A 10,669-nucleotide genomic window follows, 5' to 3' on the forward strand; every position below is an offset into this window, starting at 1 on the left:
CAACTCCCGGCATGCCACGGACACGGCGGAGGCCCCCTCAGGCACACGGGAGGCGCCCACACTGCGCCTGGCGCCATTTCTCCGCTCGATCCCAATCAGCGGGAGCACTGGGACTTGCAGCCGGACGTCCCGGCGGTAAGGAGTGAGGCGCTAATTGTCGCGGTGCAGGCGGCTACGTGCCGGTCCCGGGGAGCCGACCACACTCCCGGATAACACGGGCGACGCTGGGGGCAACTTGCACAATGTTTACGTTTCTGATTGGCCTAAATCTGGGGGCGGATCCTCTTATCTCACCTTATTATTGGCTACTTGTGTCCTTCAGTCTTTATCACGTGATGAAAACTCAGCAGGAAAGGGGGCCTGGGTCGTCGTGACGTCGGGGCTGTGGGCGGAGTAATGGTCGCCTATATAACTGCGCGCACGACGAGAAGTCGCACACAGACTCGCTTGCTCTCTTCCCGAGGTTTTGGTGCGCTTAGGGGCGTGGTCAACGGTACGCATGCGCTGTGTAGCAGTTAGAGCGAAGCATCGCGATTGGGCTGAGGTGGTGGGGCGTGTCCAGCGGAGGGAGTATAAATAAGAAGGCTCCCCCGCCATTTCGGTCAGTAGTCAGCGGCCGCTGCGGGTTGGGGAGGTTGTGGGAGTTGGGTGTTCGCCTGTAACTTCACCTCACGTCGTGTTGTGTCCTCAGCAGGGAACTTACTGCAGGAGCTGGAGATAACTTCTCACTTTTCTCTTCCAGGCGCCGCTCGTCGCACTTGTGACATCTTGTGAGAGGAGTTACTCAGGGGTGTGTCTTACAGTGGGCGTGGTCTGTGCATGTCCCTCCCCCAGGAGTCAGCTGTGCCGGACTGATGGGCCCCTGCGGAGCCCCGGTGTGTGGTGCGGGGCTGTGAATGTGGACCGATACTTCTGTCACCACATATCTGGACGCTGGAAGTCTCGTGACCCCGGACGCCCCCATGCAGGTTCTGCTAGAGATGGCGTCCTCCTCCCAAACCTTGCAGCAGGCTGTGGAAGTCGGTGGACGTGATGCCGAAAAGACTTTTCTGGCTCCTGCCCCTCCCCCGCCAGCCGATTCCCAGACCCGAGGCGTTAAAGAGGGGCTGGAGCAGCTCCCACCGCGGGGCCCTCGAAACGGTTTCCAAGGAAAGAGACGCAACAGCTTCAACATTGGCTTCAAGCATCCCACCCCGTTCAAGCGTCGTAGACGGGTCAACTCAGACTGCGACCCCGTCCTCCCCTCCAAATTCCTCTTGGGTGGTAACATATTCGACCCCCTGAACCTGAACAGCCTCCTGGACGAGGAGGTGAACCGGACGCTGAACGCCGAGACGCCAAAGTCTTCTCCGCTGCCGTCCCGCAATCGCGATCCAGTGGAGATTCTGATTCCCAAGGATCTGACGGACCCGCTGAGCCTTAATACCGGGTCTGGAGACGTAGAACTGCTGCTGTCCCCGCTGAAAAGTGGCCGGAAACGGCACCGGCACCGCCATCACTGCCCCATGGACATCGCCAACAAGGCAGAGGCCGAACCCGTGCCCGAGGAGCTCCGACCATACGAGCTGAACACCACCATAAACTGCCGGGATGAAGTGGTGCCGTTACCTGCCCTGGAGAGCGAAGCCACAGACGGGTCCGCACCGGCCGCCCACGCCTCCGCTGCGCCAACATCTCGCAGCCGCAAGAGGAGGAGGACCTCCAGCAGATCGGAGGGAAGGCAAGGTAGCCCCGAGAAGGGCAAGAACTTAGCAAGTGTGGTGACGGCCGTGAGGCCACAGGGTGGCGCCGAGGCCCCCAGGGCCCCTTGTCGGGGGTCCCACTCTAAGGGCAAGGACAAAAACCGTTTTCAGTTTGGTAATTACTGCCGTTATTACGGCTACCGGAACCCATCGCACTCGGATGACCCACGGCTACGGGCACTGAGACCGGAGTGGTTCCGGGGGAAGGCCGTGCTGGACATTGGGTGTAACGTGGGGCACCTGACGCTGAGCGTGGCCCTGAAGCTGGAGCCGGCGCAGATAGTGGGATTGGACATTGATGGATCACTGATACAGGCCGCCCGGCAGAACATCCGACATTACCTGTCACAGTCCTCCAGGGTCGGCGGCTTCCCCGCAGCGCTGGCCGCGACCCGAGGGCCCATAGCTGCTCCCAGCATTCCCCGCTCCGCCGGGCAGAAGAGCCAGGACGAGAGCCACGCGTTTCCACACAACGTGGTGTTCGTGAAGGTGAGAGCGCTCCCGGCAGACGGGTCAGTGCTATGGGGTGAGGGAATAAACATGGCGCTCGCCAACCCCCCTCCCCTCTTCCCAGGGGCAGAAGTTTCAGGTCGAATGTAATCCTGGGCCCCCCATATACGCCTGTGATCCTGCCCCCATCTCGTGCGCCTGTAATCCTGCCCCCCCCCGCCCCATATACGCCTGTAATCCTGCCCCCATCCCGTGCGCCTGTAATCCTGCCCCCCCCCGCCCCATATGCGCCTGCAATCCTGGCCCCACCCACCGCATATACGCCTGTGATCCTGCCCCCCCTCCCATATACGTCTGCAATCCTGCCCCCATCCCGTGCGCCTGTAATCCTGCCCCCCCGCCCCATATACGTTTGTAATCCTGCCCCAATAGTGCGCCTGTAATCCTGCCCCCCCCGCCCCATATACGTCTGTAATCCTGCCCCCCCGCCCCATATACGTATACGCCTGTAATCCTGTCCCCCCCCATATATACGCCTGTAATCCTGCCCCCCCCCCCACATATATACGCAGGTAATCCTGCCCCCCCCCACATATATACGCAGGTAATCCTGCCGCCCACACCCCACATATATACGCAGGTAATCCTGCCCCCATCCCGTGCTCCTGTAATCCTGCCCCCCCCGCCCCATATACGTATACGCCTGTAATCCTGCCCCCCCCATATATACGCCTGTAATCCTGCCCCCCCATATATACGCCTGTAATCCTGCCCCCCCACATATATACGCCTGTAATCCTGCCCCCCCATATATACGCCTGTAATCCTGCCCCCCCCCACATATATACGCAGGTAATCCTGCCCCCCCACACCCCACATATATACGCAGGTAATCCCTCCCCCCACACACACATATATATACAGGTAATCTTCCCACACACACATATATATACGCTGGTAATCCTGCCCCCCCCCCCCCCCCTACACCTAGAGGGTGAGCAGTGGCTCCGGACACCGTTGATCCCGTCGGGTGGGGGGGGGCTACTCCTGTACATCAGCTAGTGCCTGCTGGCCGATGTTACAGAGCGGGCGGCTGGGACTTGTGGTCCCTCCCCAGACGCTGGGCTCAGGGCCTTAATTATAGCCCCAGCTTCTCCTATAGTCATGAGACGCAGCCCCCCCAATCCACTATTATATAGGAGCCGTGGGGGCTGCCCCTACACAGAGTCCGCATGGGGAGGAGGCGCACTGGGGGTCATATAGGAGGGGGCACGGGGTGGAGGAGCTATGGACGGGGTCATACAGGGACACTCCCTGATGACGGGGCGGGGGTCTTGCAGATTATGTAGGGGCCATTAAAGGGGTCACAGAGAGGCTCCCTGATTACATGGGTGGGGGGGGCCTGTGTTCTCTCCTATGTTGACCCCATGACTGTTCTGGCAGGGTAACTATGTGTTGGATCGGGAGGAGCTGGTGGACGTGCAGAGGCCGGAGTACGACGTCATCATGTGCCTGAGCGTCACCAAATGGATCCACCTGAACTGGGGCGACGACGGCCTGAAGAGAATGTTCCGGAGAATGTACCGACACCTCCGGCCCGGGGGCGTCCTGATCCTGGAGCCGCAGCCCTGGTCCTCGTACGGCAAGAGGAAGAAGCTGACGGTATGTGAGGGCCGGGTGACTGAGGACCGGGGGAGGGCCGGGTGACTGAGGACCGGGGCAGAGCTGGGTGACTGAGGACCGGGGGAGGGCCGGGGGCGTCCTGATCCTGGAGCCGCAGCCCTGGTCCTCGTACGGCAAGAGGAAGAAGCTGACGGTATGTGAGGGCTGGGTGACTGAGGACCGGGGGAGGGCCGGGTGACTGAGGGCCGGGGGCGTCCTGATCCTGGAGCCGCAGCCCTGGTCCTCGTACGGCAAGAGGAAGAAGCTGACGGTATGTGAGGGCCGGGTGACTGAGGACCGGGGGAGGGCCGGCCGGGCGACTGAGGACCGGGGGAGGGAGGGCCGGCCGGGCGACTGAGGACCGGGGGAGGGCCGGCCGGGCGTCCTAATCCTGGAGCCGCAGCCCTGGTCCTCGTACGGCAAGAGGAAGAAGCTGACGGTATGTGAGGGCCGGGTGACTGAGGACCGGGGGAGGGCCAGGTGACTGAGGGCCGGGGGCGTCCTGATCCTGGAGCCGCAGCCCTGGTCCTCGTACGGCAAGAGGAAGAAGCTGACTGTATGTGAGGGCCGGGCGACTGATGGCGGGGGAGGACGAGTGACGCAGGCTCGGGGGGGTTAGTTCGGCAGTAACCCGCGCCTCTCTTGCAGGAAGCCATCTACAGGAACTACTGTAAGATCTCGCTGAGGCCGGAGCTCTTCACCTCGTACCTCGTGTCCTCCGAGGTCGGATTCTCCAGCTACGAGCTCCTCGCTACACCGTGCACCTCCGCTAAAGGTGAGGAGTGCGCCACCGAGCTGCTACTGACCGCTACGGCCCACACGCGGCCCCGGCGGACCGACGCTCCTGTCCCGGCTCTGCAGCAGCCGCTACATTTTATTAATTGATTAAAATGTTTTAGAAAAGTAAATCCCCTCAGTGGCTGCTCCGGTGACGGGGGGGCTGTGGTCGCCGCCGCCGGATATTGGTGGGATTTACATTTCGTTAGCTTTTAACCCTTCTATTTCCGGCAGGGTTTATTTCGCGCCTGCCTAAACCTTTTGCGCCATCCTGTGCCCCCTCCAAACCTCTGCACATTTGCTCCTCCTGCGTGATGGTCCCGGGGCTGACCCTGGGGGTCTCTTGTGGTGTGGGGGGTGCTGTCCTGGGGCTGCAGCGTTACAATGTGTCAGCCCTTGTTTCTTTTTTCCCTGCAGGGTTCCGGCGGTCCGTCTACGCTTTCCACAAGGCGGGGGTCTGGGAGGAGCCGCCCCCCACCTCTGCTGCTGTCCAGGGTTAGAGGACATTTCTATGGAGCCTTCTTTTGTATTGTTTGGGGGTGGGGGGGAGGGGAGAGTTTATTTTTTAATCTTCGCCGTTTCGGGGTTTTCTTTGCTGTTGGAGAAAGATTTGCAGAATATAAAGCTGTTCTATGACGCGGCTCGTCCTCATTGTCAGCGCCGCCCGGCCCCTCGCCGTCAGGCTCCTCTCCGCCTGGCCCCTCGCCGTCAGGCTCCTCTCCGCCTGGCCCCTCGCCGTCAGCGCCGCCCGGCGCCTCGCAGTCAGGCTCCTCTCCGCCCGGCCCCTCGCCGTCAGCGCCGCCCGGCCCCTCGCCGTCAGGCTCCTCTCCGCCCGGCTCCTCTCCGCCCGGCCCCGCGCCGCCCGGCACCTCGCCGTCAGGCCCCGCGCCGCCCGGCCCCTCGCCGTCAGGCCCCGCGCCGCCCGGCCCCGCGCCGTCAGGCCCCTCGCCGCCCGGCCCCGCGCCGTCAGGCCCCGCGCCGCCCGGCCCCGCGCCGCCCGGCCCCTCGCCGTCAGGCCCCGCGCCGTCAGGCCCCGCGCCGCCCGGCCCCTCGCCGTCAGGCCCCGCGCCGCCCGGCCCCTCGCCGTCAGGCCCCGCGCCGCCCGGCCCCTCGCCGTCAGGCCCCGCGCCGCCCGGCCCCTCGCCGTCAGGCCCCGCGCCGCCCGGCCCCTCGCCGTCAGGCCCCGCGCCGCCCGGCCCCTCGCCGTCAGGCCCCGCGCCGCCCGGCCCCTCGCCGTCAGGCCCCGCGCCGCCCGGCCCCTCGCCGTCAGGCCCCGCGCCGCCCGGCCCCTCGCCGTCCGGCCCCGCGCCGCCCGGCCCCTCGCCGCCCGGCCCCTCGCCGCCCGGCCCCGCGCCGCCCGGCCCCTCGCCGCCCGGCCCCGCGCCGCCCGGCCCCTCGCCGCCCGGCCCCTCGCCGCCCGGCCCCGCGCCGCCCGGCCCCTCGCCGCCCGGCCCCGCGCCGCCCGGCCCCTCGCCGTCAGGCCCCGCGCCGCCCGGCCCCTCGCCGTCAGGCCCCGCGCCGCCCGGCCCCTCGCCGTCAGGCCCCGCGCCGCCCGGCCCCTCGCCGTCAGGCCCCGCGCCGCCCGGCCCCTCGCCGTCAGGCCCCGCGCCGCCCGGCCCCTCGCCGTCAGGCCCCGCGCCGCCCGGCCCCTCGCCGTCAGGCCCCGCGCCGCCCGGCCCCGCGCCGCCCGGCCCCTCGCCGTCAGGCCCCGCGCCGCCCGGCCCCTCGCCGTCATGTCATTCTACATGGTCAATAAAGTTTCCTGAAGGGTCCTGCCTGCAAGGGGGAGGGGCAGCCACAGCTAAGCTCTTCTTGACAATACAAACAGTACAGGTGAGGCATGCTGGGAGACAGCACCGAGTGGCTGATAACTGCAGGCAGCAGCCACTGACTCCCAAAACCACAACTCCCAGCATGCTGCCATCATTCCCAGGGTTACAGGCGGTGTGGTCACTGTGCAGTGAGAACGTCCTCCAGGGGGCGACTGTCAGCAGCTGTAGGAATGGAGTGAGGCTCAGTGCCACCTGCAGGCCACACACAGCAGGGAGGGAGAGCGGAGCCGTTACCGTCCACTCACCGCTCTGTATCGCAGCATGCAGTAAAGTGAGTAACAGCGTGGTGCTGCCACCTAGTGACCAACAGCAAAACTACAAAACATCCAACTATTCTCAGCCAGCGGAGTCACCAGGAAGATGGCGGCAGAGCGGGACCCCCTGCGCCCCCAGTACAGAGGCCGAGCCACCGGCTACTGCACAGCAGCTAAAGTAAGTGACCCCCAGATGTGAATATCAATGAGCTTTATTACTGGAAGGAGCGATGATGTCAATAGCCACGCCCTCTATATAGCCCCGCCCTCTTCCGTGCCACAGGAAACCATCTTGGAAAATCCACACTGTTAACGAAGAAGACCCCGGAGGACGGCAGGAGACCCCCGGCCTCACTGACTGCTGCCCGCAATGCCCGAGAGGTGAACGATCCGCCGGCGAAACTGCAGCCAAACCTGGGGAGAGAAACAGCCAGTGACAGCACATCACCCTGCAGGGGGCGGGGCCACAACACGTATCTCTCACCCTGCAGGGGGCGGGGCCGCAGCTCCCTCCTATCTCTCACCCTGCAGGGGGCGGGGCTTACCTCGGCCAGTGCTGCGCTCTCGCCCAGTCGCCCCGTCCTTTCCTCCATATTCTGGTTTAGAGCCGACATCAGGTCAGAGGCTTCTAATAATCTCTGAGAAAGAAGAGAAATCATACAGGTGGGGTGGCATGCGGTGCAGCAGGGTGTGTGTACAGGTGGGGTGGCATGCGGTGCAGCAGGGTGTGTTGTACAGGTGGGGTGGCATGCGGTGCAGCAGGGTGTGTGTACAGGTGGGGTGGCATGCGGTGCAGCAGGGTGTGTTGTACAGGTGGGGTGGCATGCGGTGCAGCAGGGTGTGTGTACAGGTGGGGTGGCATGCGGTGCAGCAGGGTGTGTTGTACAGGTGGGGTGGCGTGCGGTGCAGCAGGGTGTGTGTACAGGTGGGGTGGCATGCGGTGCAGCAGGGTGTGTGTACAGGTGGGGTGGCATGCGGTGCAGCAGGGTGTGTGTACAGGTGGGGTGGCATGCGGTGCAGCAGGGTGTGTGTACAGGTGGGGTGGCATGCGGTGCAGCAGGGTGTGTGTACAGGTGGGGTGGCATGCGGTGCAGCAGGGTGTATCGTACAGGTGGGGTGGCATGCGGTGCAGCAGGGTGTGTGTACAGGTGGGGTGGCATGCGGTGCAGCAGGGTGTGTGTGTACAGGTGGGGTGGCATGCGGTGCAGCAGGGTGTGTGTACAGGTGGGGTGGCATGCGGTGCAGCAGGGTGTGTGTACAGGTGGGGTGGCATGCGGTGCAGCAGGGTGTGTTGTACAGGTGGGGTGGCATGCGGTGCAGCAGGGTGTGTTGTACAGGTGGGGTGGCATGCGGTGCAGCAGGGTGTGTTGTACAGGTGGGGTGGCATGCGGTGCAGCAGGGTGTGTTGTACAGGTGGGTGGCATGCGGTGCAGCAGGGTGTGTTGTACAGGTGGGGTGGCATGCGGTGCAGCAGAGTGTGTTGTACAGGTGGGGTGGCATGCGGTGCAGCAGGGTGTGTTGTACAGGTGGGGTGGCATGCAGTGTGTTGTACAGGTGGGGTGGCATGCTGTGCAGCAGGGTGTGTTGTACAGGTGGGGTGGCATGCGGTGCAGCAGGGTGTGTTGTACAGGTGGGGTGGCATGCGGTGCAGCAGGGTGTGTTGTACAGGTGGGGTGGCATGCAGTGTGTTGTACAGGTGGGGTGGCATGCTGTGCAGCAGGGTGTGTTGTACAGGTGGGGTGGCATGCGGTGCAGCAGGGTGTGTGTACAGGTGGGGTGGCATGCGGTGCAGCAGGGTGTGTGTACAGGTGGGGTGGCATGCGGTGCAGCAGGGTGTGTGTACAGGTGGGGTGGCATGCGGTGCAGCAGGGTGTGTGTACAGGTGGGGTGGCATGCGGTGCAGCAGGGTGTGTGTACAGGTGGGGTGGCATGCGGTGCAGCAGGGTGTGTTGTACAGGTGGGGTGGCATGCGGTGCAGCAGGGTGTGTTGTACAGGTGGGGTGGCATGCGGTGCAGCAGGGTATATTGTACAGGTGGGGTGGCATGCGGTGCAGCAGGGTGTGTTGTACAGGTGGGGTGGCATGCGGTGCAGCAGGGTGTGTTGTACAGGTGGGGTGGCATGCGGTGCAGCAGGGTGTGTGTACAGGTGGGGTGGCATGCGGTGCAGCAGGGTGTGTGTACAGGTGGGGTGGCATGCGGTGCAGCAGGGTGTGTGTACAGGTGGGGTGGCATGCGGTGCAGCAGGGTGTGTGTACAGGTGGGGTGGCATGCGGTGCAGCAGGGTGTGTGTACAGGTGGGGTGGCATGCGGTGCAGCAGGGTGTGTGTACAGGTGGGGTGGCATGCGGTGCAGCAGGGTGTGTTGTACAGGTGGGGTGGCATGCGGTGCAGCAGGGTATATTGTACAGGTGGGGTGGCATGCGGTGCAGCAGTGTGTTGTACAGGTGGGGTGGCATGCGGTGCAGCAGGGTGTGTGTACAGGTGGGGTGGCATGCGGTGCAGCAGGGTATATTGTACAGGTGGGGTGGCATGCGGTGCAGCAGGGTGTTGTACAGGTGGGGTGGCATGCGGTGCAGCAGGGTGTGTGTACAGGTGGGGTGGCATGCGGTGCAGCAGGGTGTGTGTACAGGTGGGGTGGCATGCGGTGCAGCAGGGTGTGTGTACAGGTGGGGTGGCATGCGGTGCAGCAGGGTCAGTCACGTGATTCACCTCCTGGATTTTCTCCACCTGAATTTCTCGCTGTTTCTCAAACGCGGCTTTCTCCATCTTTCCCGCCAAACTACAGTTCCCGGCATCCCGCGCGCCACATCAGCTGCTTCCTGGCGCAGGCGCGCTCGCACTGAGGTCTCTTCCTTGTAATTTATACTTTCATCAGATCCACTGACATCTAGGGGCAATTGCCAGTACTACAGCCTCTGCTGTTCTTGTGCTGCCATCTTGAGTGCGATACTGGAACTCCGCAGTCAGTGTCAACTGAGCTGTGCTACCCTGACATCTAGTGGCCAGCACTGGTACTGCAACCTCCTGTCACATGAGCTGTGCTATGACATCTCGTGGCCAGTACTAGTACTGCAGCCTCCTGTCACATGCGCTGTGCTATGACATCTAGTGGCCAGCATTGGTACTGCAGCCTCCTGTCACATGAGCTGTGCTATGACATCTAGTGGCCAGCACTGGTACTGCAGCCTCCTGTCACATGAGCTGTGCTATGACATCTCGTGGCCAGTACTAGTACTGCAGCCTCCTGTCACATGCGCTGTGCTATGACATCTCGTGGCCAGCACTGGTACTGCAGCCTCCTGTCACATGAGCTGTGCTATGACATCTCGTGGCCAGCACTGGTACTGCAGCCTCCTGTCACATGAGCTGTGCTATGACATCTCGTGGCCAGCACTGGTACTGCAGCCTCCTGTCACATGCGCTGTGCAATGACATCTGGTGGCCAGCACTGGTACTGCAGCCTCCTGTCACATGAGCTGTGCTATGACATCTAGTGGCCAGCACTGGTACTGCAGCCTCCTGTCACATGAGCTGTGCTATGACATCTGGTGGCCAGCACTGGTACTGCAGCCTCCTGTCACATGAGCTGTGCTATGACATCTGGTGGCCAGTACTGGTACTGCAGCCTCCTGTCACATGAGCTGTGCTATGACATCTAGTGGCCAGTACTGGTACTGCAGCCTCCTGTCCCATGAGCTGTGCTATGACATCTAGTGACCAGCACTGGTACTGCAGCCTCCTATCACATGTGCTGTGCTATGACATCTAGTGGCCAGCACTGTTACTGCAGCCTCCTGTCACATGCGCTTTGCTATGACATCTAGTGGCCAGCACTGGTACTGCAGCTTCCTGTCACATGAGCTGTGCTATGACATGTAGTGGCCAGTACTGGTACTGCAGCCTCCTGTCACATGAGCTGTGCTATGACATCTAGTGGCCAGTACTGGTACTGC

At 63.3% G+C, this 10,669-nt stretch overlaps 1 protein-coding gene and 1 long non-coding RNA gene across 3 annotated transcripts; one reads left to right on the forward strand and one right to left on the reverse strand.

The window, feature by feature from the left end:
* Positions 1-353: 353 nt before the first annotated feature.
* On the forward strand, positions 354-5,172 carry MEPCE (methylphosphate capping enzyme). Of its 2 annotated transcripts, none has more exons than XM_073651075.1 (5): positions 354-493; positions 743-2,231; positions 3,636-3,854; positions 4,503-4,629; positions 5,049-5,172. In XM_073651075.1, exons 2-5 carry the CDS (start codon positions 897-899, stop codon positions 5,129-5,131), a joined length of 1,764 nt encoding a protein of 587 aa, XP_073507176.1. In that variant the 5' UTR covers positions 354-493; positions 743-896; the 3' UTR covers positions 5,132-5,172. The 2 variants fall into 2 exon arrangements, with proteins under 2 accessions (XP_073507176.1, XP_073507177.1); XM_073651076.1 differs by having other exon boundaries at positions 454-601.
* A 1,739-nt stretch (positions 5,173-6,911) lies between these two features.
* Positions 6,912-9,584, reverse strand: LOC141165474 (uncharacterized). Its single transcript, XR_012251161.1, has 3 exons — positions 9,426-9,584; positions 7,263-7,355; positions 6,912-7,131 (listed from the first exon to the last, which is right to left on the reverse strand). It is a non-coding gene; the product is annotated as an uncharacterized lncRNA (long non-coding RNA).
* Between the last annotated feature and the right edge of the window lie 1,085 nt (positions 9,585-10,669).

The sequence above is a fragment of the Phyllobates terribilis genome, unplaced genomic scaffold (assembly GCF_046119375.1).
Source record: "Phyllobates terribilis strain yellow unplaced genomic scaffold, ASM4611937v1 Scaffold_11__3_contigs__length_659146591, whole genome shotgun sequence".
NCBI lineage: Eukaryota > Metazoa > Chordata > Amphibia > Anura > Dendrobatidae > Phyllobates > Phyllobates terribilis.